The 26,116-nt window shown below is 46.2% G+C and overlaps 1 protein-coding gene across 8 annotated transcripts in view; it reads left to right on the top strand.

The window, feature by feature from the left end:
• RPS6KC1 (ribosomal protein S6 kinase C1) overlaps positions 1-26,116 on the top strand; it is a 144,087-nt gene that overhangs the window by 29,066 nt on the left and 88,905 nt on the right. For 6 of the 8 annotated variants that reach the window (XM_084828813.1, XM_084828807.1, XM_084828806.1 and 3 more), the window contains 4 exons: positions 2,635-2,755; positions 15,315-15,430; positions 18,821-18,914; positions 24,455-24,511. Coding sequence is in view for 5 of the 8 variants with exons in the window: in XM_084828807.1 (XP_084684933.1) it covers positions 2,635-2,755; positions 15,315-15,430; positions 18,821-18,914; positions 24,455-24,511 (388 nt within the window). In the remaining 3 variants the exon portion in view is untranslated. Of the gene's footprint in view, positions 1-2,634; positions 2,756-13,617; positions 13,817-15,314; positions 15,431-18,820; positions 18,915-24,454; positions 24,512-26,116 lie in introns of those variants that run through there. The other 2 variants (XM_084828811.1, XM_084828812.1) reach the window with 2 other exon arrangements.

Raw genomic sequence — 26,116 nt, 5'->3', positions numbered from 1 at the left:
CCAAAGTTGTTTTTCCGCCAGTGGAACAGGACTTCCCCATCCTCTCTCTCCCGCTCAGCCCCCTGCGCACCCTCCAAATCTGCTTCAGAGGGTCCCCTAAACCTCTGAAGCAGATTTGGAGGGTACATGGGGGGGGCTGCACAGGGGAGGGAGAGGACAGGGAAGTCCTGCTCTGACAGCAGCATCCATTCCACTGGCAGAACAATGACATTGGATCCAGCCCATAATATAGTGGCACAAATGTGGTGTTATCTTATGGGAACGATATGACTAAAGCATGCAGTTCCGTGAGGAGGAAGCATGTATGAATAGCGAATGCTTAAAGATGGTTCTTCGCAGGGCACTGAATGAAAGATATTAAATGTGGCAAAAAGGCCTGGTCTGGATACTACCCCAGGGTTGGCTCAACAAGTACCAGACAGAAATCTTGTACACGTGCTACAGAAGTGAGCTTATGCATCCCCAATGTGTACGTAAGACCTAACATGTGACGATGTACATGAGTATCTCCATAAGCAAGTCTGCCAATCCTTTAGATTTTAGAAGGTACGGAAGGATTGCAGGTATTGAAAGTATGCACATAGAGATGTATGCACCTATATCCTGCGTCACTCTTTTTATATGTGGTGGTGGTGCGTGCAGGCGTGTGTGTGTGTGCGTGAGAGAGAGAGAGAGAGAATGAGAATGATCCAGTTCGCATGCAATGAACAACCCATGGTTTGCTAACCATGGGTTGTTTGGGAGCGAGTGAGCATGCTGGCTCTCACCCACTCATCCATTTCTGCTGTGCTAAGCAACCCAGGGTTGCCCATTTCTTTGGTTCTTCTCCGTGATGTTTGGAGAACATGGAACCCTGGGTTGCTGAGGCAGAAACAACCCAGAGTTTGAACCTATGGTTTGTTCTTAGGTTAAAACTCTACGTTGTTTCTCCCTCAACAACCCAGAGTTCCGGGTTCGCATGTCATGGACAACAACCCAGGGACAACAAAGCGGAAGCAAGCAGGCAGGCAGGAGCCAGCTTTTTCACCTTTGCACGCACCCAAACAATTAATGGTTAGCAAACCATGGGCTGTTCGTTGTGTGCAAACCGGGTCAGTGTGTAGTCTTGCTGTATCATCGTATATAGAAGCCTTCTCAGAGTTTGTGGAACAACCCACGGCTTGCAGCCAACATCGGCCACATTTTTTCCAACATTTTTTCTCGGCCATAAGATGTGGAAACTACACTTTTCTTTCGAACAAAAATGCTGCAGTTAATCCAGATACTGACTGCTGATGGATATCATATTTGTCACTCGAACCAAAATCTAGTAGATAAGTGGAATACGTGCCACCCTTTTCTCCCTAGCATATAATTATTTTAGTGGTGCATGTTCAGTGCTGTTCCTGTTGGTTCACCCCATTCTCCCTGCCCCTCTTTTTTGCTTTCTGTTAGAGATATATGCTAGACAGAAAGCCTTTGCCATGACTAGCTGTTCTCATATCATTCCACTCTTATACTGGATTGGTGCTGCAAGCACTATTTGGAAGTCGTCCCCACCTTGGTACCCTCGAGATGTGTTGGACTACAACTCTCATCATCCTCAGCCAGCATAGGATGGTGGGAGTTCTAAGTAAGCTATGCCCCTGGAACTTCTCAAAAAAGTGGGAAGTATGTAACAATGCAAATGGGAATTTATAGTGGGAACTTGGACAATCTGAATGGATTTTCTGCATTACTGAGGCCATTTTTTTCCTAGTGTTCAATGGCAGGGCCGGGCCAACATCAGGGTTGCAGGATCTATTTTGTTTTTTTTTACTAGAATGCTGGTCTACCAACTGGAACCAGTCACAAAGTGGTGGTTCCGGGTGTCAAGTCAATTATCTACTACATCCCATAAACCATGCGTTAGGATATATACAATCTATGCAGGAGTTACCAGAGATCAGGGATTCTAATGCAATGCTCTAAAACTGGCCAGCAGACCTGAACAAAGACCTGGTCCAAAGCAACCATCTAGTACTGCTGTTTACTACGAAAAGGTTTACTGCTAGATCCCTTGGAGATCTACTGCAATTCACCTGGATATCCACCAGTAGGTCCTTATCCACCTTCTCCGTACCCCTGTTTTAAATCCCTTGCTTCAGCCTCCCCCATCCTGGTGCTCTCCAGAAGTTCTGGCCATGCTGGCTGGGGATGATTGGAGTTGTAGTCCAACACTGGAGGGCCCAAGGTTGGGGAAGGCTGCCTTGTTTACACCTATTACAGAAATCCTCCTGTCTAGCTCCAACTTGATCAGATGTGATCCGCAAAGGGCCTTCAAGCTTGTTGCTGTGCTTGAATCTCAGCAGTGTTTGCTCCATTGGTTTAAGAGCAAAATTTGTGGTTTAAGTAGTTTGTGGGCCGTGTTTGATCATAACTTTTCCTTAATTCATTGGTTAATCTATCCTTCGGGGGGAAAGGTAGTGGTGGAGGGGAGGAAACTGTCAACCACAAAGGTTAGATTTTAATAGCTTTAGATATTTGTCACTTTTAGAAATGTCTCACAGGGCACCTTTAATAAGCTACTATGTTGGTTTCTGCCATGCTTAGTAAATGCTCAGTTAGCAGGAATAACTGCCTCATGGGTGTGTTTGTTTTCTGTTTTCGCTTCAGATAGTCGTTTGGAAGAGATACAGTGACTTTAAGAAATTGCACAAAGAACTCTGGCAGATTCATAAACACTTATTCAGGCATACTGAATTGTTTCCTCCTTTTGCTAAAGCAATAGTATTTGGTAAGCATATTTTTTTTTTAATTGCTGAAATCATGTGGGAATACCTGACTGATGAACAAATCTGTAGATATTCAGAGTTCTGTGTTGTGCTAACAGAAGTTTGCTTTTGACAAAAGCATCTTAGTAACTGGTGTGTGTGTGTGTGTGTGTGTGTGTTCACTCTTGAAATTGAATAACTGGTATGGGGTGGGGGGAACAAGTTCCTTTCTCCCCTTGTCTATAATATGTACTGATATTTAGTGGTCATTGTAGTTCCTTATGGACATGAGTTTGGAGATCTGTACTAACACTTTTGTAGATTCAGTCTAGATGTAACTCTGCCTTATCTTTTCTATCTCCTAACCATGGTTAGGCTATCAGGAATGCCTCAGACTTGCTTGTTGCTTCCCTTCATTGTGTAGTTTCTCCCCTCCATTTCATTTTTGGAACTAACCATGACTTAGTGTTAAGCCTCTGCATGGGTGTTTTGGCTGGCCACGACTAACTCCCAATCATGGGTTGAAAATGACCATGGTTACTGAAAACGTAACGCTAGTCATGCTCAGTTGTTGAAGATGACCATGGTTACCAGTACAGATGTGATTCTAGCTACGCTTAGTCCTAAAAATAATTGGGAGAGGGCAATTTGCACATGAGATGGAAGGAGGGAGGGGTAAGAACAAATGGAGTGCTCCTGGTCTCCTAATCATGGCTAGGAGCTCGGACAGCATTATGTCTGTCCCAGGCCTGTATTTGTAAGCTAAAAAGAAGAAATAGTTACACCTTTTAAAAGCTCTCTCCACCCAGTTGTACTGAAAGGGTCTGTGTATCACAAATGTAAATATTTTGTTAAAAATAAGAAACTGTATTATTCCTTCTAAATTAACAGGACAATAATTGTTAAGTTGGATAAGAAAAAAGTGACAATAAGATGGGGGACGGTCCTGGTCCCACAGCTTCTTCTGAAGTCAGGAGTGAACTTTTATGAATGTGAAATGCTGTCTTCCTAAGCTCGGTTCTTCTGGATCCTCCATTGCAGAGGAACACCTTGCCCCAGATTTAGTGGTGTGTTCACAGGCCTCATGCAGTTGCCCCGCTCCCCTTCCCCCCAACCTCCAATGTTTTGATGGTTTCCCAGCTTTTGTGCAGTTTTCCCTATTCTAAAAGGTTGAAATGCCTCTCCTAAGGTTTAAGCTTCTGGCAGTAAGAGCTTTAAGCTACACTATGCTGGGGCACTGGGATGTGTGTGTGCCCCTCCCCCTTTGCCTTTGGCCCCACCCCTCATGCATTCAGTCCCTCCCACCACTGGAATGTGGCCCCTGAGAGCTTCTCCGAAATTGAATTTGGCCCTCAGGCTGAAAGAGGTTCCTTGCCCCTGCTGTATGCCAATAGCAAACTCATTCTCTGTGCAGATCTTTATGTACCCAGAGTGGCACCATGCACACACAAGAGGGAGATTTGCCCAAGACAAACTTTGCTGGGGGAGGGGAGCCAAGGGGCTAAAACAAACCCCAGAACAGCCCAATGAGGACTGAGCATGCTCAGTGGGTGGGGAACACTGACCGACTGTTGTGGGGGGTGGAGAAACAGACAGCTGGAGCGGGGAGGGGGAAAGGAATGGAGTGTCCTGCAAGAGGGCAAGGCTAGCTGGCTGGCTGGAACCTTGAACAGGGGCACTCTGCACTGCAACATTTTGTTGCAGGTCCTGCTTGTTACAGCTAATAGGCAAGACTGCCCCCTTTGCGTTTGGCCCCACCCACCATGGAATGCAGCTCCTGAGAGTTTCTCTGAAATGGAATTCAGCCCTTTGGCCAAAAGAAGCTCTTCACTCCTGGGCTAGTACAAGGCTAGGGCCACGCATGGTCTGTAAGCCAGATGCGGCTACTAAATGGCTGTTGTGTGTAAGACTAACACTACCAGCTTTAGCTCTTTAGACAGAAACCTGTTCAAATCTCAGGGTGGTGAAGAGGAGCTTGAGAGCTGAACCTGAGCTGGGTGTGCCCAAAAAACTCAGCAAGGAGAGACAGAGAGAGAATGAGAGCCCTCAGCTACTTTCGGTCATTGTAAAAGGCTTATTGGCTGGCATACAGGGCTGCTGCCCAAGAAGCCTCAAGCCAAAAAACGAGTGAGACGACTGCACTGCTGAAAGGAAAGGTTTATTCTCAAGACATCTGAAATTCATGCGCCAGAACTTTCCCGTTTTTTGTTCTGATTGCAGCTTTTAGGGCCCCCTTTTGCCAGGGATCATAGCTCAGTGGTAGAGACTCTGCTTTACATGCAGAAGGTCCCTGGTTCAATCCCTGGCACCAGCATTTATTTATTTGTTTGTTTGTTGCATTTATATCCCACCTGTTCCTCCAAGGAGCCCAAAGCAGCGCACATGATCCTCCTCCTCTCTATTTCATCCTCACAACAACCCTGTGAGGTAGGTTAGGGTGAGAGTCGGTGACTGGTTCAAAGTTGCCCAGTGAGCTTCACGGCCAAGTGGAGACTTGAACCTGGGTCTCCCCAGACCCAGTCCAGCACACTAACCACTACGCCACGCTGGCTCTCAATGAAAAGGACCAGCTGATGTGAATGACCTTGACTTACAACATTTATATACTGCTCCACATCTAAACAGATTCTGGAGCGGTGAAAAATAGGATACAATTATTTCTTTAAAAGGCTGTTTCCTATGAGTTTCGGTATGGCTTGTTGAGGAGCAAGGTGGGGCGGCTGTTGGGCTGGGGTTCAAAGCCTCACTGCTCGAGTAGAAGTTCCCTGCACAGCCCTTTTGCTTCTGGCTATCATTTTGAAGCTGTTCTCATGATTTTGGTCATGAGAACAAATTTGCTAATGGTAGTAATTCCTATAAATAAAACATGGCACTCATTGCAGAATTAAAGGTCAAGTACAGTCTCAGAAGTGCATCATATATAACAGGTATGCAGAACTTGCACCCTACAGGTTGAATATGGCCCATGGAGTTCCCTGTCCAGCCGCCAAGCTTCCTCTCCAAGTCCTGCCCCTTTCCTCTCTGCTGATCGGAGGTACGCCCTTTCCCATGCCATGGCACTGAGAGAGGTTCCTCCCTCAGCAATGAGGCAGGGAAAGTGCCCCCCCCAGCTGATCTGCATGGATCAGTTGAGGAGGTAGTGCTGGGAAGTGTGTGTGTGTGTGAGAGAGAGAGAGAAAGAGTGAGTGAGAGAGTGAGTGAGTGAGTGAGTGAATGGTATGTGTATGAAAAAAGGGGAGGCATGCCAGGAGTGGCTCCACCCACTTTGGGCAGTGTCTCAACCTACTGTTGGCATGCAGCCCTTGACGTCGTAGTGTGGGGTCAATTTGACCCTTGGGCTGAAATGGTTCCCCACCCCGTTATAGACAAATAGAGAGGCTGTCTTTCAAATTGTATTTGTGAAATACAGCTTTGATAATACTCACTTTGAAGTATGTATTTTGCCTTATACATTTGGATACACAAGTGTACCAGTCCTCTGTCAGGCATTGAAAAGTTTGCGGCGTTCACTTAGAAAGTTTAATTTCACATACAGAGTGTCCCAAAAGTAGGTATACAGTTGTTTAGAATGTTGATGGGAGGGGGAGAGAATGTATGAGTAGAAGATGTGTGGGTGGAGTCAGAATGACAGTTGGGAAGAGTGAGTGACAGTTAAATCAGTTAAGTGTAGAGAGTGAGGGGAGTGAGGCCCTTAAGTAGGTATACAGTTGTTTAGTTTTTTAGTTATTTTTTTTTTACTGATATTGTGAATGATGGCAGCGAACTTGAGTCAAGAACAAAGAAAGTGGATTCTAAAGCAGTACTGGAAGACTGAAAATTCTCTCCCCCTCCCATCAACATTCTAAACAACTGTATACCTACCTTTGGGCCACTCTGTATAAACACCATACATTTGTATAAATGTTTTCACGTCTTCCTTTGGGACTGCTAATATTTTCAGATGGCCAGCTACACTATGCGCTACTTAAGTTATGAGATCAAGGGGCCTGACCCACTTAAATGGCCAGGGCCCAGGTTATCTGAAGGGACACCCTCTTCTATCATGTTGTCCAGTGTGCATTAAGATGAGCCAAGGAGGGCCATGTTCAAGGTCCCCTTGTTCATTGATGTGTGGACGGGAGTGGACAGGTCCTGGGCCTACTGTTCATGGTGGCACCCTCTCTTTGGAACTTCCCAAAGTTGTTCCTGGAGAGGTGCATCTAGCTAACTTCCTTATGAGTTTTCTGAGGGCAACAGAGACATTTCTCCTTACAAAAACTTTCCAAATGCTGGATTAGCTGGTTAGATTGTGGTATTTATACTGTTCTAAACTTGTTTTCTCTTAGTTGTTTTGTAAATGATATATGGTGTTCAACTGTTTCATGTTTGTTGTTTTTTCTTTTATACGGCTATATAAGCCACTGTGAGAATGATGTGCTGAGCATGGTGGATAGCAGTATTAAAATCTACATGTTAGCTCGTACTATTCCATCCGACTAGGTACAGTTGGTTGGTGAGAGTGGAAGTGGACGTTACAAAAGACATTCCTATGTCAAGATCTCCCTATTCCTGTCTGTAACGTGTAGTAAATACATATGCTGCATTCTGACATCAAGTTGTGTGTTTCATCATGCAACTTGCTTCACATTATTGGCCGCTACTGGCTGGGGTGGAAAAATGCAGAACATTTTATTTACTTACTTATACTCTGCTTTTCTGCCAAGCCACTCAAGGTGGTTTACGGTTTAGAACAGTGGCTTGCAATCTAAAAGACATGCTACAGAAGGAAAAAGGAATGGGTAGGGCAGAGGAGAATTGGCAAATTCCGGTAGCAGTTCTTTCATATTGTTACATAATGAAATTACATAATGTTCCAGTGAAATGGCCACTGCATCGGACTGCTCTGGGAGGGGAGGAAGCAAATGGCACTTTTTCCCCAGCCAGGCCGCTGGAGGGGGCCTTGCTGTCTCATCTCGTCCCCTGCTGCAGCTAGGTGAAATAGCAATGGATGGAGGCAGTCCTAGGAGAGGAGGAGCCAAATGACAACTGGTCCCACCCAGCCAGGTGGATGGAGGGGGCCTCACGCAGTGAGAACTGAGCATGCTCAGTGGGCATGGAATACTAAGTGACCATTTTGGCCAACAGAAAACTGGGGTGGGGGCAATGGAATGGAGTACCCTGGAAGTGGATGTGGCTGGCTGGAACCCTGTACAGAAGCACTCCATGCTGCAACATTTTTTTACACTTGTGCTTGCCTAGTAGAATTTTCAGCACTATCATAATTCTGCAATTCAGAGTAATTTATTAAGGGAAGCCATGATAGTAAAGCAGTCTTTAAGAAAAAAAAATACATTCAAGCCATCATTTTTCCCTGCCCCCCTAGACAGTTTTATTAAGCTTCATGAGCAAGAATAGAATCCCGGGGCAGGTGCTGGGAGAGAATTCTCTGGGAAGATTGCATTATTTAACTTCTCTGCTCAGAGTCTGTAAAATATTCAACGCCATTATTGTTGTTTTTTTACCACAACCTGCAGCAGGCACAATACTTGGCAAAAGTAATAGCACAATAAAAGAGAGGATGAATATTTGGAGGGAAGAGGGTGAGTCTGGAGTTTTTTATGCATTTAAAATAGTAAAATTAAGGAGATGTGGCTGACGGTTATTGCTTATTTGTTCCCTCTTTTTAAAAACAAACAAAACCCATTCCCCCAACTTTCAAGAGATTGGGTTTTAACACAGAATACTGAAAAAATTGAGTCGTGTAAAGCTGCTGCATTCTACAGACCTTTCTGTTTGCTATAAGTGTCTCACAGTGCAATCCTATGCACGTTTATTCAGAAGTAAGTCCCATTGAGTTAAATGGGGCTTACTCCCAGATTACTGTGCATACGATACAACTGTGGCCTCGTTCACTTAGAATGCTTACATGGAATGGCCATTTCAAGTCTTCTGTTAGGAGAAAATGTACTCTTTACTTACTACCATTATCACTTCCTGTAGTTCTTAACATATCTCTCTGAGCTCCAGCTTTTACCTGCTGGATTCTGATGTGTAATGGATTATTTTAAAATGTATCTTGACAGCTTAGTGAATCCACAGAGCAGGAAACCAGATTACCCTGTGTGAAAAGGCTAGGTTGTGGCATGGAAGGCACTGCTAGCATCCCTAGACCAGAGTTCTATGACCCCGTTCATGATCCTGTATATTAATAGCAAACCCATTATCTGAGGAGAGTCTTTTCATTATGTAGCCAAAACACATAGCCCTCATTATGCACAACAGGGGAGGTATCAGCAAGCTTGCAGAAGTATAGAAAAAACTTGAGACTCCCCTCCCAAAAGCAGGGGTGCACAACATCAGGGGGTCCAGGGCCCACATTTGAGTCCTCAGACCCTCCCGAGGGCCGTACTCCTGCTGCTACTGCTTGCCGGCGGGTGTGGGGATGGGACACACTTCTTTTGTATTCCGTGGAAACGACCAAAGAATTGGTGGTTTGCTGCTAAGGAGGGGTAAAATGGACAAATTTTGCTTATTTTCAAGCTAAATTTGTCTGCTTTAGCCTTTTGAAGGGATTTCTTTTGCTGCCACCACCACAAATTTCATGCCGAGGGGGAGTGGTACATGCGGCCCATGAACCATGTGTTGCCCATCTTTGGCCCCAAACAGTCCAATGAGGACTGAGCATGCTCAGTGTCCACAGAATGCTGAGTCTCTTTGGAGCAAAATGTAAAAACTGGTTGGAGGGGAATGGAATAGAGTTTCTTGTTAAAGGGTATGCCTGGCTGGCTGGCTGGCTGGCTAGAACCCTGAAAGCAGCATGCTGCAGCATTTTTCCAATGGCCATGCTGGCTGGGGATGCTGGGAGTTGTAACTCAACATATCCGGAAGGCACCAGGCTGGGGAAGGCTGATCTAAAGACTAGACCCACAAGACAAGCAAAATGCCCAAATGAGATGCAAAAGGTTAATGAGCATTTAAACCCACTTGGGGCCAGGTTGCTCTTCCCTTTCTGGGGTTCTTTCTAGGAGGGAAGGGGTTCAAAGTCCAGCAGCCCTTGATTCTCTGGTGGATGATAGAGGCCAGAGAGTCCTTCCTCTACAAGCGCACGGCAACTGAATACATTGGTATTTGTAACTACCGCAATAGCCTGGAAGAGCTGCTGCTACATGCTTGTCTCCTATGTCACAAAATGGCTGGAAAGCTGAGAAATCTCCCGTTCCCACAGTGTTTCATATCTGAGAAGCCGTCGTATTTTTCTTTCAGTGCTGTTACAATAGGGACCCAGGTGCTATAGGGTGAGACCCTTTGATGGGAAAAGTTCGTGCTGCTTTCCTGACTTTAGCTTGGACTTTTCCATTTTCCCCACTGGAAAGAGAACATTGGCACAGGGCATGGGAATTGAAAGTTCATGACAATAAAGCCGGTTCAGATTTCTCTTTGATCTGGCTCCTGATCACAGATCTGGCTCCAGAAAAGGTCCTTGTTGCACAATTCTGTCCACGTCTACCCAGTAGTACATTTCACTGAGTTCAGTGGAACTTTCTCCCAGGTCAGTGTGTATAGGATTGCAGCCTTAATCCATACTTTAAATGTCTGTCCCCCTTCCTAGTGAAAACCTCTCCAAGCAGCTTAAAATGAAAGATCCTCTCTAGACCTTAAGGATCATTCTAAAACCATCTGGTAAGAAGAACTCAAGCACGAAGTAGCAGCCACAGATCCTAGTCATTGTGGCACAGAACAATCCAGCTGTCTCACCGAGGGACAAAAGCCCTCTGATAAACCTCAGTTCTTTGCCTCTTTTCTAAATGATACACATGAGCTGGCCCAACGAAATGACCTTGGAACTGAGTACCAGAAGGGTGGTGCCATGGTGGGGAAGGTCCTGGGGGCGGGGGGCATATGAACACAGATAGTTGTCTTAGACCACCCCTCCCCAACCAGGTGTCCTTTGGATGTGTTGGACTACAACTCCCACTATCCCCAGCCAACATGGCCTGGAGGGTATCAGGTTGGGGGAGGCTGCCTTATACTGTCAGAGCACTGGTCCATCCCATCTAGTATTTTATTTATTTAATAAAATATTTCTGATCTTACATCATAGATTGGGGGGAAATACAGTTTTAAAAACATGCCAGTATTCATTATTGCAGAGTCAGGCAACCTGGTGCCCTCCAGATGTTGTTAGACTCCAGTTCCCATAATTTCTGACCATTGGCCAAGGTTGTGGGGGCTGATGGGAGTTTTAGGCTAAAATATCTGGAGGGCACCAAGTTGCTTACCCCGATCTGCTGTATTCTTTACCAGCATATTGCCTACACCAGTAAGGCGGTCTTATTGTGATCCACATCGGGTGTTGAGCAGTGTGCTTTTTTACTGGCATCTGATCCATTTTTAGCCAAACTTGCCAGGGATTGAATCCAAGATCTTGGGCAAACCAAGCATGCACTCTATCTGAGCTGTCATTGCCATCCACTGAACTTGGATGTTGAGCCAACAATGTGATGTGGCTGCAAAAAAGGCAAACGCTATTTTGGGCTGCATTAACAGAAGCATAGCTTCCAAATCCCGGGAAGTACTAGTTCCCCTCCACTCAGCACTGGTTAGGCCTCATCTGGAGTACTGTGTCCAGTTCTGGGCACCACACTTTAAGAAGGATGCAGACAAGCTGGAGAGAGTTCAGAGGAGGGCAACAAAGATGATCAGGGGACTGGAAACAAAGCCCTATGTAGACTGAAAGAACTGGGCCTGTTTAGCCTTGAGAAAAGAAGCCTGAGGGGAGAGATGATAGCGCTCTTCAAGTACTTGAAAGGTTGTCACAGAGAGGAAGGCCAGGATCTCTTCTCGATCATCCCAGAGTGCAGGACACGGGAGAATGGGCTCAAATTACAGGAAGCCAGATTCCGGCTGAACATCAGGAAAAACCTCCTGACTGTTAGAGCAATATGACAATGGAACCAATTCCCTAGGGAGGTGGTGGGGTCTCCCACACTGGAGGCATTCAAGACGAGGCTGGACAGCCATCTGTCAGGGATGCTTTGACTTGGATTCCTACACTGAGCAGCGGGTTGGACTCAGTGGTCTTACCCTTCCAGCCCTACTATTCTATGATTCTATGAGCTTAAGATGGTGGCGGGTCCCTCTGCAGAGTCTGCTCTGAATATCCAAGGGCATGGGAGTGATATATGGGAGAAGGCATTCCTTTTGATCGGGGTGGGGAACATATAGTCTTCCAGATGTTGTGGACACCCATCAGCGCCAGCCAGCATCACCAATATCAGGGATGATGGGAGTTAGAATCCAACAAAGGGCCAGTTTCCCATCCCAGCTTTAGATAACCAGGGCCCAGGCCATTCAGGGCTTTGAAGTTAACCTGAGCACATTTGATTTTGCCTGGTAACCAACAGAGTTCCTTTCAGGACTGGAATATTGCAGCCTCCCCAGCCAGTTCTTGTTAATACTTTGATTTTGTTTGGTTCCTTAGTTCTTTGTAACGTTTCCTTGTATGTGTGCTTATAGAAATGCTTCACATGGTGACCTTGTTAGCACAAAAGCATTGTGCTGAAATAGGCCCTGTGCTGTACCACTTGCATTGTGCCCATGGTGGGTTTGGTAAGCTGGTTGCCAGGAAAGAGTCATTGTTTGTCTTAGGTGAGTGACTAGATTAGCTGCAAGTCTGGGCTAAAACAGTACAACTTGAACTTCCTCTGGTGGCTGCTAGGATTTTCTGCCATTGTTGCTTGATACTTTGTGAGAACCTCTCTCTCTCCCTACCCCAGATAAAACTATTTCCCAATTCCTTTCTGCAACATTTGGCCTCCCAGATAGGGTTTGGGCATAGAGATTTGAGATCTGAATCTCCACTCAAAATAGAGCTCGTTGGAAACGAGAGTTGAACTGAAATGCCTCTCTCAATTGCGCTGTCCATTTGCAGGTGGTATATTTGGGAGGGCTATTTCGGTGGCCATTTTCAGGGTGCAGTCCCCCCCCAATAGTTTTGTGGTGTGCTTTCTATGGTGGAAGTGGCAGCTTCCTCTATTCCCCCACTTCCTTTTAAACCATCTAAAATGCTGCTTGCTTTGCTGTTGCTGGTGGCGGCGGTGATGGCAGCAGGACCAGGGCTCAGGCTGCCACCACTCCTCCCCAGGGAGTCCCGGGAATGACACTAGCAGAGCTGTTGGCTTTTAAACTGTTTAAAGGAAGAAGAAGGAGCTGCCGTGGCAAGCCGCGCGAGAAGCTTATAATCTAAAACGGAGAAATGGAGAAAACAGAAGGAGGGAGAGAGGGACAAGCACAGGGAGATTGAACTGTGGGAGAATGGAGTGACACATACTTGCGATAAGAGCAGGGGTGGAGACACGTGGCCCACATGTGGCCCCTGCTGCCCCCGAGGCACCCTGAAATTATTTTTTAAAAAATGCAGTGGTGCTCTGTAGCTGCTACGGAGTGTTAAAATGCACCAGTTTAACTTGCAAACAAGCTAAATGTGTACGGTTTTTCATGTCTCCCCTCCTAGTACAGCCTGTGGTGGGAGGTGGGGTGGGACTGGGGGGCAAAAATGATACCTGGACGTAGTGTGGTTGCCCATCCCTGGCTTGGAGGAAAGAAAGGTATTCGAAGGAAGCGGACATGTAACTAAGCACAAATGCTGGGTGTAGAGGAAGGACGGAGCAGCCCATCTCTCTTCCACCAACTCACTCGCTTGCCTGCATAGAATTCCGTGCACTCACCTACATACAATTCCTGGTCACCTATGGTGACCAGGCTAGTATTTAAATGATTGGGGTAGGTTCTGCTTTCCATAGGAGGGAGAAGGATGATCATAAATTCAGTTTACTGCTAGAACTTTAGAAGGAAACCGGGACAAAGCATTGTGACTATTGCAGGCAATTCTGTCTGACAGTACTTTCGGTGTGGATCTACACATGCCATTGAATCGCATGGTGCCGCCTTTGCTGGACTTGGTCACCTCGGGGCAAAGGGGGTTGCTCATCTGAATGCTACCCCCCTCGCAGAAACAACAGTGATGGCTTTCTCTGTGTGGAGTATCGTGTTGTTGTTGGGTTCGGGCGTCTACAGAGAAGTCATTGCCCACCTGCACGGAAGTGGTACGTTCCAGCTACAGTTGCACCACAAGATTCTGCTGAACTTGTATATTGGCATTCAGACTTCGGTTTCCATTTCTAAGGGGATCAGTAGAGGCTGGTGGCTCCAATGTCAGTGGGGAGGTGAATCTGCTCCGGGTTTCAATCAGAACCAGTCAGAACTCTAAAGGAGCTATCGAAGGTGCTGAACTATAAATAGGATCAGCACCTTGGATAGCTCCTTTAGAGTTCTGACTGGTTCTGACTGAAAGCCAGAGCAGATTTACCGCCCCACTGACATCAGAGCCACCAGCCTCCACTGGAGGGGATGCTAGTGCATCCAGGAGCCATGTTCTTAACCACAACAAAAATTCATGGGTAAGGAGTAGGAATGGGAGAACCAGAGTTGCTTGAGCTTGCCAAAATTCTCCGAACTTCACTTCAAGCCTCAGTTTGGCTCAGTCCCGTTCTTGTTTGCAACCTGTTTTGGGGGTTTGTTTGAAAGGGAAAGTCTACACTTTGAATGGAAGAAGTGTCCATTTTTCTAAAGTGCACACTCCCCCCCTCTTCACTAAAGCCTAAAAAAGTGAATTTTTAAAAGTGTGCATTTTTTTAAGTCACAGTTTTTGATCGCCAACCCGAATTCCGGAATTTGTGAACGTTTGCAGAGAACATGTCTCTCCCCGCCCCCCATTTGCATCCTGTGTTGCAAAGGGGGCAGAGAGCTATTGGGCGGTATAGACATGTATCAAATAAAATTATCGAGTGATTTGTGGACTGAAATGAAATTCTCATGTGTCCTTGACGACCTTGCTAATGACCAAGGGATTTTGGCTTGGATCTTAAAGTCCCTACTCTGAATGGAAGTGCGCCTTCCATTTATGGAAGTGTCTTCGACCCAGCGGAGGCTCCCACTCATGAGAGCACAGGAAGGTGACCTTTGCCCTGCAGCCACCCCATCACTACTGTACTCGAGGGTCTCTCAAGCCTCTGGAGCAGATTTTCCAGGGGCACTGGTGGGGCAAGATTGTGGTAGTGGAGACAATTGGCAAAAATTGCCTTCCCCTTCTTCCACCAGTGGGACTGTCCTATGAGTGGCATTCTGCTCACAGAAGCTCAGGATCCAACCCTCCACCTTCAGTGTTCTCTGTGTCGCCAGTGTTCAGGTCTGTACAGGGCTAGGTCTGTTGCTGGGTACAGCGAGGACACCCAGGATTCCACGAGGCCAACATCACTTAACGTCTGGATGTTGATGGACACGTGTCGGTGTCTCTTGGCTCATCAAGAGCACTGCTTGTCATGTCCTTACGAAGGATGGTGGCTGCCAGATTGCATTATTTGAGTTGGTTTCAGAATTCAAGGATCTGGGGACAGTTGAGAGTGAGAAGTGGTGAATCTTGTAGCTGTCTCCTGCAGCGACTGTGCAACTTCTTAGATGCAGGGCTTCCTTCTCGTAGGAGGGTTTTGCAAGGGGGAAAAAGGCTTAATTATGTCTCAGGATGTCGACCTTTTCATGTTTCAGGGCGATTTGAAGAAGGTGTGATTGAAGAGAGGAGACAGTGTGCAGAAGACTTGCTTCAGTTTTCTGCCAACATCCCAGCACTCTACAACAGCAAACAGCTTGAAGATTTCTTTAAGGTTAATACTTCTGAGCCTTAGAATGATCCCACTTGGCAGCACTGAGCCCTCATTTCTTGATTCTCTCTTTGAGAGTCGGTACGAATAGTGCTAGATACAAACCCAGGAAAAAAACCTTATGTCTGCTCCCTGTTAAACGTTGAATTATTAGGTCTTGCCCAAGGCCACTTACCCTTCGCCTCAGTTCCCTGTCTGCAAAATGAGATGGCTGACGGTTAGCCTCCCAGGGTTGTTCTGAGGCGGCGTGAGGAGGCCTGCAGTGGACTATGCACACTGAAGCTCCACCTCTAATTGTGCGCTTCCATTCCTCACAGGCCGCCACTCACTCAGGAAATGTATCTTTGGTTAGTGCAGTCCATGGGCCACGTGTCTGGGGATGATGGGGGTTGTAGTCCAACCTATCTGAAGGGAGCCAGGTTAAGGAAGGCTGGTATCGTGCAATATAATTGAGTCAACAATTGCTCTTAATGCTGCGGACCCTTTGCCATGGGACATGAGTCAATGCAAGGATTTAGAACAGGAGAACACTCGACCAGGATGATGATGTGCCACGCAGATCATAAATATTTGGCTAGGTGTCCATAGAAGTATCAGTCTGTTGAAAGCCTTCAGGCAGCTGCACACATGGCAAAATACTATTGCTGTGTGTACTCTGGTGTTACCCCAGTGTTTCTTGCCATGAACATCTTGTTGGTATGCATGGGCTGGGGGTGTCTGCTAGTCTAGCCACTAGACACACCACCACAAATCTCAGAGATTCCATCTTAGAGTGCATTTCCAGCTGGATCTCAAGGGCTTCGGCTATGGCTCAATTCAGACAACATACCAAAGTATGGTTAAGGAAGCTTGCTTTCTTTTGCTCGCTCGCTTGCTTATGGATATCCAGCTGTTCTTCCATGGAGTTCAGGGTGGTACGCTTGGGGTACCTGGGCAGTTTTCCATCCATACACTGTCCAGATCCAGACTTGCTTAAGTTCAGCTGAGTTGACAAACCATGGCTTGTGACTGACTGGCAGACCGCAATTGGAAACCATGGTGTGCAGTAGGTTTACAACCATGGGTTGAGCTAACTGTGGCTCAGCTTAATGTCTGACTTAACAAACCATGGGTAGGGCCTTCGCTTAACTTCCAGAGGCCCACGCACAATATTTATTTATTTATTTATTTCTATACCGACCAATAGCTGAAGCTCTCTGGGCAGTTCACAGAAATTAAAACTAAAAAGCACACAGTAAAATAATAGAAAATCTAAAAGCATTAAAACCACAATATAACAATACAACCAGAATAAAACCAGAACAAAACCTAGCAGCAATGCAGAGATTTAAAATACAGATTTAAAACAGGAAAGCTAAAAGACTAAAAACCTAAAATGCTAAAATGCCTGGGAAAATAAAAAGGTCTTCACCTGGCGCCAGAAGGAATACAATGTAGGTGCCTGGCGAACCTCACTAGGCAGCTCATTCCACAGCTGGGGTGCCACAGCAGAAAAGGAACCGTAGAAATTGAACTGTTTAAATCATGGAAAACAAAAGTAGTCATGTAGCTTTGAGCCGTGGTTTGCCTGCCTTTTTGGAAGCTCAAACCATAGTTTGGGTTCTAAACTCTGGTTAGCATTGATTGGTATGGTATCTGAATTGAGCCTATAGCTCATCCATTCCACTTACCTCAGAAGCACTCTCTGCCCTGAGTGTGACCCCCTTCGAGGAGGTGACCATCAAAGACCTCTCAACCTATGGAGCTGAGTTAGCATAGACCACCTTGAGCATGCTTGTTTACCCCTTTTTGATCCAAGGCCTGCACAGACTGCCCTGTAACATCCACGCTTGCCCAAATTAATCAGCACACAGTGATCACGATCTGACGATGTGTAGTGTTGTTCTCCACATGCAGCTGTAAGACGATGACTCAAGGCTGCACTGCGCAAAGCTGCATTTAAGCTGGGTCTTAGCTCCTGAAAGGCTAGAGGTTCTTTCATACCCCCAGGGCAGCCCGCCCCAACCTGATGCCCTCAAGATGTTTTGTACTACAACTCCCAGCATTCCTGACCATTGGCCATCCTGGGGCTGATGGGAGTTGGAGTCCAAAACAACTGGAGGGTACCAAGTCGGGGAAGCCTGTGCTAAAGCATAACCAAGCATGTGGTGGCTGGGTCTTGAGGGCTAGCTGTGTAAACGTGAATGACAAACATACATCATTAAACACCTGTATATATGAGTCTGGGCATCTTGGCACATTCAGCATACCCTTTATCTATTTCTGCTAAAGAGAAAGGGAACAACTGCTCCTGAAATTGAATTGGACGTTAGTGAAAGACCACTTTGAACAAGTCAGTTCTTCCTCCCATTGTTATCTGGAGCAGGAGATAATGGCGTGTTGTATGCCTCTAGGTATATTTATGCAGAAGTATCAGTTGGTGTATGCCAACTTAACTTGCGGCGAAGGCCATGTGTATGTGTGGGGCCAGGATCCTCCCAGGTGTAAGAACAGCTCTGTTGTATGGAATAAGACAGGGATCCCCAACCTTTTTGAGTCACACTTGGAATTTTGAGAGTGTCATGGGCACTGTCACAAAATGGCTGCCATGGGGGCACCTTGCCCATTCACTAAATAGCTGCCATGGTGGCCATGGCCAGTCACAGAGCACTTATTTCCCAGAAGGCAAACTGGTGAGACTAAAAGAAAAGTAACTTGCCCAAGAACCGAATAACAAGGCAGAGGTGAGGTCTGAGCTCCAAAACACAAATCAACTCTTTTGAAACTAAATAAGGATGTCAATGGAAGACAGCACTTCACTTTGCAGCAAGCCAACCTCTCAGTAATTTTTTTAATTAAAAAAACCTTAAGAAATAAAATAAAAATCAGGAGGAACATGGAATTTGGCTGGTGCCAAGAGGGATGTCTGTTTCCACTTTTACACCTGCTTGCACCACCATGTTGGAGACCCTAGAAATAAGGCTACAGGCAAGTAAGACTATTTTAAAGTAAATGTTACCATTCTGGAATATATGGACTGCAGTCTAGGACATGGCCCAAATGGGAGTGCAGCATACTCCCCGTTGAATGTGTTTTCTTGCTTTAACCAGCTGCTCAGACTGATGGACAAGTCTGGTATCCGTTTTCCATTGACTAGACTCTTCTGAAATTCTGCTGGACAAAATAAGTCTTCACCAGTGCATCTAGCGTATAAGGAGTATCACATTTGAGTTTCCACATTTAGCTTTGAATGGGGAGAATCTAAACCTTAGATCACGTAGTCGGAGCCTCTGTAGCTTGGCACTTTTCTGTTTTCTCCATGAAAGTGAAAGTTGCACTAATTCACAGTCAGTAACTGCCAAAAATGTGCTAATTTATGTCTCTCTCTCTCCATCTCTCTGTCTCTCTCACAAGGATGGAGAAGTGCATGATGGGTCTGAATTGATTGGCCCTGTGGAACCTCTGTTGGATTCCCTGACAGACAGCATTTCTACCTGCAGTTCTGAAGGTTTGCTTCTGCCCTGTTACCTTGTTGTAATCTTTTTCTAGCCCATGTTGCTGAGTAGAATGATGGGATACTCAAGACATTCAAAATGTATCTTTTAATCCTCATCTCCTCTAGATGGCAGCATTAGCATTTCAACTACAATTTTCTGGTCCATGCAAGCCTGTAAACTTTCCCAGGACTGGAGCTGGTATTACATGCAACGAATCCCAAATCCTGCTGTTCGTTCTATCTATCTATCTATCTATCTATCTATCTATCTATCTATCTATCTATCTATCTATTTCATTTCTATACCGCCCCAATAGCTGAAGCTCTCTGGGCGGTTCACAAAAATTAAAACCAAACAACACACAATAAAACAATTTAAAATATATAGAACATTAAAACCACAATATAACAATACAACCACTATAAAACCTAGCAGCAGTGCAGGAGTTTAGAATACAGATTTTTAAAACAGCAAAGCTAAAAGTTTAGAAAGCTAAAATGCTAAAATGCCTGGGAAAATAAAAAGGTCTTCACCTGGTGCCGAAAGGAATGCAATGTAGGTGCCAGGCGAACCTCACTAGGGAGCTCATTCCAGAGCCGGGGTGCCACAGCAGAAAAAGCCCTCCTCCTAGTAGCCACCCGCCTCACTTCCTTTGGCAGGGGCTCACGGAGAAGGGCCGCTGACGATGATCTTAAGGTCCAGGCAGGCACATATGGGAGGAGGCGATCCTTCAGATAACCTGGCCCCAAGCTGTTAAGGGCTTTAAATGTTAATACCAGCACTTTGAATCGGGCCTGGAAATGGACTGGCAGCCAGTGCAGCTGAAAAAGTACTGGCGTAATATGAGCTCGCAGGCCAGTCCCTGTTAACAATCTTGCTGCCCTATTTTGGACCAGCTGAAGTTTCCGGACCATTTTCAAAGGCAGCCCCATGTATAACGCATTGCAGTAATCCAGACGAGAAGTTATCAGAGCATGGATAACTGTAGCTAGGCTATCTCTGTCCAGATAAGGGCGTAGTTGGTATACCAGCCTAAGCTGATAAAAAGTGCTCCGTGCCACTGAGTTCACCTGTGCCTCAAGTGACAGTTCTGGATCCAAGAGCACCCCCAAACTATGAATGTGATCCTTTAGGGGGAGTGCAACCCCCTCCAGAACAGGTTGAATATCACCTAGCCGGGCAGACGAACCACCCACTAACAGTACCTCCGTCTTGTCTGGATTGAGTTTCAGTTTATTGGCCCTCATCCAGTCCATTACCATGCCCAGGCACTGATTCAGAACAGCCACTGCCTCACCTGGTTTTGATGAGAAAGAGAGGTAAAGCTGGGTGTCATCCACATATTGATGGCACCTCAGCCCACGCCTCTGGATAACTTCCCCCAGCGGTTTCATGTAGATGTTAACAGCATAGGGGATAAAATAGAGCCCTGTGGAACCCCATGGCACAATTGCCATGGCACAGAGCAATAATCCCCCAGCACCACCTTCTGGAATCTGCCATCCAAGTAGGAGCGGAACCACTGTAGTGCAGTGCCTCCAACTCCCAACCCAGACAACCTATCCAGAAGGATACCATGGTCGATGGTATCGAAAGCTGCTGAGAGGTCCAGAACAATCAACAGGGTCGCACTCCCCCTGTCCCTCTCCCGGCAGAGGTCATCCCACAGGGCGACCAAGGCAGTTTCCGTTCCAAAATCAGGCCTGAAGCCCGATTGAAATGGATCTAGATAATCCGTTTCATTCAACAGTGCCTGGAGCAGTCCTACAACCACCCGCTCAAGCACCTTGCCCAAGAAGGGGATGTTGGCCACTGGCCTATAATTATTAGCATCCTCTGGGTCCAGGTTAGGCTTTTTCAGGAGTGGTCTAATTACCGCCTCTTTTAAAGCGGTAGGCACCACTCCCTCTCTCAAGGAGGAATTTACAACCTCCTGGACCCAGCCAGAAATCCCCTCCTTGTTTGATTTAATAAGCCATGAAGGGCAAGGGTCAAGCACACAAGTGGTCGATGGGACTTGGCCAAGCACCTTGTCTGCATCCTCAGGCCTCAGTAACTGAAACTCATCCAATAAAACTGGACCAGACAGTGCTCTGAACGCCTCTACCAATGGAACTGCATTAATTGTGGTGTCTAATTCATGACGAATCTGAGTGACTTTATCTTCAAAGTGCCGTGCAAACTCGTCACAGCGTGCCACCGAGGGTTCCACCGTCTCTCTCCCTGGCCCAGAATGTAACAGACCGCGAACCACTTGGAAAATCTCCACTGGATGACACTGAGAAGATGCAATACTGGTGGAAAAGAAACCGCCACAGAGTAGGCTTGATAGTGGGCTCTTCCCTGTGTTCGGTCAGACTCAGCACGAGTTTTCCTCCACCTGCGTTCTAGCCATCTCCCCTCTTGCTTCATTGCCCTCAGCTCAGGTGTATACCAAGGAGCTGGCCGGGCTCTGCTCAGAGGGGGAGGGCGCTTGGCCGTGATCGTGTCAACCGCCCGAGTCATCTCTGCATTCCACAAAGCGACCTGGGCTTCAACAAGAGCACCAGCCATACCAGCAGGAAAATCCCCCAGAGTCCTCTGGGATCCATCAGAATCCATTAATCTCCGGGGGCGGACCATTTTAATAGGTCCTCCACCCTTGCAGAGGGGAAAAGCTGCCAGGAGTCTAAACCGAAGCAGGAAGTTATCTGACCATGACAAAGGGACAGATATTAATTCCTCCATTTTCAGATCACCATCCTCCTGCCCAGTCGAGAAAACCAGATCAAGCATGTGTCCTTTTATATGCGTTGGGCCGATGACATGTTGGGACAGCCCCATGGTTGTCATGGCGGCCATGAAGTCCTGAGCCGCCCCGGATACAGCGGCCTCGGCATGGAAGTTGAAATCCCCCAGGACCATCATCCTAGGGGTCCTCAACACCAAGTCCGAGACCACCTCCACTTCTTCACCAATGTGGGATAAATCCTGTTACAACTATACTTATTCAAATTGTTTTTATAGAGCCCCTATCTATAAAAGAGACATTTAATGCTGAAATCCTATGCATTTATTTATTTACAAACTTACCACTTCCTGGGTGGTTCGCAAAACAAAGGTTAAAAGCATTAAATACACCAGCCTTCCCCTCCTGGTGCCCTCCAGAAGTTTTGGACTTCAGCTCTCATCAACTCCAGCCAGGATGGCCAGTGGTTAGGAATGCTGGGAGTTGTAGTCTGAAACATCTAGAGGGCATCAGGTTGGGGAAGACTGAACTACATACATATAACAACACATAGGGGCCATTCACACAATACACTAACTCACACTCAGTGGTTGAGTGTGGGTTGTTGTTGAACCATGGGTTGTTTGCTGAACCATGGGTTAGCATGTTGTCTGAAGCGAGGACATTTTCCACAGGATGACTTGTTAACCATGCCGTGTGTCTTGTTAACTACCCTGAACAACCCAACAACAAACCATGGGTTCTCAAGGTGGCTTGTTTGAGAAAAATAAGCCATACTGCATGGTTAACAAGCTACCCTGTGGAAAATGTCCTGGGTTCAGACAACACGCTAACCCACGGTTCAACAAACAACCCACACTCAACCACTGAGTGTAGGTTAGCATGTTGTACAAACCCGGTCATAATGTAAAATCTAAAATTAATAGAGTCACAGAAATAAAACCCAAGTAAAACCATCAGCAGGGGGCAACAGCAGTGCAGGGATCTAAAAAGTACCACCATATTTTTAAAACTGAAAGACTGAAAAGGTCTTCAGCTGGTGTCAAAAAGATCACAATGTAGGCACCAGATGAATTTCTATGGGAAGGGCAATTCCATAAACAGGGTGCCACCACTGAAAAGGCCCTCTCTAGTCTCACCCGCCTCATCTCATTTGGCTGGGGAACCCAGAGGAGGCTATAGTTTGACAAATTAAACTATTGCAAGCATCTTTCGATATTCCAAACCTCTGTGACTTTTAGAAAAATATTACTACATTTTATATTATTTATAAAACTTACTGATATTATTTTATTTAATAAGGGAACAATCCTGTGGCTGCTAGACAGCGGCTAGACAGCCATAGGATATCTGGTTTTCTGGGAACCGACCTCGGAGCCTGTGCTCTGAGGTCGGTTCCCAGAGAACCAAGCAGTGTGGAACAGCCCTGTGCTCCGCTCTCGCAAGAGGAGTTTGGAGTGGCCGAAAAGGGGCGTTCCCGGAGGGCATTCCAGGGCGGGGAGGGTGGAAATGCCTGTACGACACATCCAATGTGTCATACAGCAGCCTCCTCCCCTGCTCTGTCCTCCTGCGGGTAGAGAGCCGCAATTGGCTGTCTAGCCGAAACTGCAGGGCAGGAGAAGCGCGGAGGGAACGATCCCCTCTGTGCTTCTCCTGCCCTGTATTGGATAGGCGGTCGCCTCCGAGTTCGGAGGTGGCCACCTATCTGGATAGGATTGTGCCCTAAGATGCTTACCGCTTAGGCTGTATCTCACAAGGTTGGCTCAGCTTCATTCTCCATGGTAGAATCCTCAGATGTTCATCATGGCATGGGCTAGATCTACAGTAGTGCTTTTATTGGTATTGAAGTCCACTGATAACTATTGGGGCACATTAGGCATTCCGTATACCGCTTTTCTAGTGTTATTTCCACTTTTTATTCCATATTATCCAAAATACCGCAAGAGGTGTCATTGCATTCACTACAAAGTATAAATGTGCAAGAGGGTTATAACGTTGCCGTGATGGGATCGTATCAGTATGACACAAGGTGTAGATCTGGCCATGGTGGCAAGCTTCCACAGTCAAGGAGGGAAACCTGTCGGGGCCTAAAAGATAACAAAGGCTGAAGTGGGGCTCAACTCAATGTTGTGGGATGGGATGATCCGTTTGAGCTCTTAGGCCTTGATTCAGTAATTCCTGGTCTTCCATTGCACACATGGAGCTCTCTGCTTTACAACAGTTTCCCGATCCTCTCTCAACCTAGGAGACTGCTCGGTGTGCGCGCGCATGTATGCAGTGGGGCCCCCTGTGGTAAATCAAGAAAAACTTGCTGGCACAGGAATTCTGTGTGCTTGTCAAGAGCCTGAATGGGGTCTAGAGTCAGAGCCTAGAAGTTGGCTGTAGATCAAATCAATAGAAAGACATCAGAGAAGGGCTTCAGGTTTTTTGCTTTTGTGTGTATGGCTCTTTCTGCAACTTTAATAGTTTGACCTGGTTGCTTGCAATGCATTGCCTTCTTAACTATCTCTTCTGATGCAATAAAAACATATCACTATGGACGCTTTAGGCTTTTCACTTGGTCTGGGCCTTTGGAATAAAGATAGCATGGATTTCCTAAAAGGAATGTGCATATCTCTTCACAGTATCTATTGATCAAGTAATGTGTCCCTCCCTTTAATTTCTATAAGAATAGTCAGGCCAGAAATGATCCCAGTCCTACTTAAAAGCATATGCCTAGCTGTAATTGGTGTCATCTCAATAGTTAGTTGTTCCTTGTTCCCATCTCTAAAAACTCACCAATTTTCCTTCTACATATCCCACCTCTCCTTTATTTCTTTGAAGCTCGGAAGGATGTTGGTGCCTTTGATGACGTGGCCCTTAGCCAATCAGAATATGGAGGTAAGAGTGAATGGAATGAGTCGGGAAGTGCTTGAATATTTCTTTCTATTGGGTTTTAATTGCAAACACGGCAGGTGCTGCATTACTACTTTGCTTCGGAGATGAGCTGAAATCCTGAATTGCACTAAACATAGCAGTTTCCTTTGACTGCAAGCACATAAACAGAGCTGGTTTTCTAACTGACTGAAGCCTGAATGGAAACAGTGGCTCAGTTCACACGTAATGGCTGCAAATCCTGAGTTAATTAACCCATGATTTGCCCCAGCACATGCTGTTGCCATTTTGAATTTGTGCGAATTCTGTGATGTGTGAACCTGGACACTATGGGTTAATCATGGGTTAAACAATCCGCAGTTAACTACAATTAGTTCTTAGGCGGCACACAACCCTGGTAAATTGTGGGTTAATTAATTAACCCAATATTTGCCTCTGTTACCTGTGGACGAGGTTAGTGCTTAGTTGCCCCTGGGAAGTTAACACTTGGGACAGTTGTCCACCACTGTGGGCCAGTTCTGGAAGGGGAACTTGAAGAAACCTTGGTGATGAGGTAAGTCGAATGAGTGAGTAAGGCAATGAGTGAACTTTTGACAGGTAATTGAAAATAATAAAGCTAAGGCAAGAGATCCTCCTTCTGATGTAGGCTGTCTCTGGCTACTTTGGGAATGATTGCTGGCTTCTGGGCACCACAGGTCACAAAGGACATTGATAAGCTGGAAAGGATAAAAAGAGAGCTACAAACATGATAAAAGACCTCGAAGGCAAATCCCTTATGGAATGGCTAAAGTAGCAGTCTTCAGAAAAGAAAACTTAAGGGAGAGGTATTCACCACTTTCAAATATTGTCAAAGCAACCTTATTTATTTATTACATTTATATCCCGCATTTTTTCCTCCTTAAGGAACCCAAGGCGGCGTACATAGTCCTCCTCCATTTTATCCTCACAACAAAAACCCTGTGAGGTGGGTTGGGCTGAAAGTCTGTGACTGGCCCAAAGTCACCCAGTGAGCTTCCATGGCCGAGTGAGGACTAGAACCAGATCTCCTGACTCCCAGTCCAACACTCTAGCCACAAGGAACAGTGATTTTAATGTACATCCAACTGACCTGTAAATTCAGAACTCAGAATCGTTTCTGAATTGTGAGAGCAGATCTATGTGGCTTTTTGCTTAGAAAACGGTGAGTAAGTGGGGTGGGGACATGATAGAGGTGTATAGAATTATGCATGGTGTAGAGAAAGTGGAGAGGGAGACGGTTTTCTCCTTCTCTCGTAACAATAGAACCCAACAGGGTCATCCCATGAAGCTGAATGGTGGGAGAATCAGGACAGACAAAAGGGAGTGCTTCTTTACACAGTATATTAAACTGTGGAGTTCACTACCACAAGATGTGGTGAGGGCTACCAACTTGGGTGGCTTTAAAAGGGGACTAGACAAATTCATGGAGGAGAAGGCTATCAGCGCCTGCCAGTTGTGATGGCCGTATGCTACCTCCAGCACCAGAGGCAGTATACCTCTGTATACCTGTTGCTGAGGAATATGAACAGCGGGGTGGGGTGCTATCGCATTCATGTCTTGGTTGTGGGCTTCCCATGGAGGTATCTGATCGGC

Source organism: Heloderma suspectum, chromosome 1, assembly GCF_057233095.1.
Source record: "Heloderma suspectum isolate Gila_16-S chromosome 1, 16-S_ref, whole genome shotgun sequence".
In the NCBI taxonomy this organism is placed as follows: domain Eukaryota; kingdom Metazoa; phylum Chordata; class Lepidosauria; order Squamata; family Helodermatidae; genus Heloderma; species Heloderma suspectum.
Note: the sequence above shows the minus strand (reverse complement) of the source record. Positions and strands in the feature narration are given on the sequence as shown.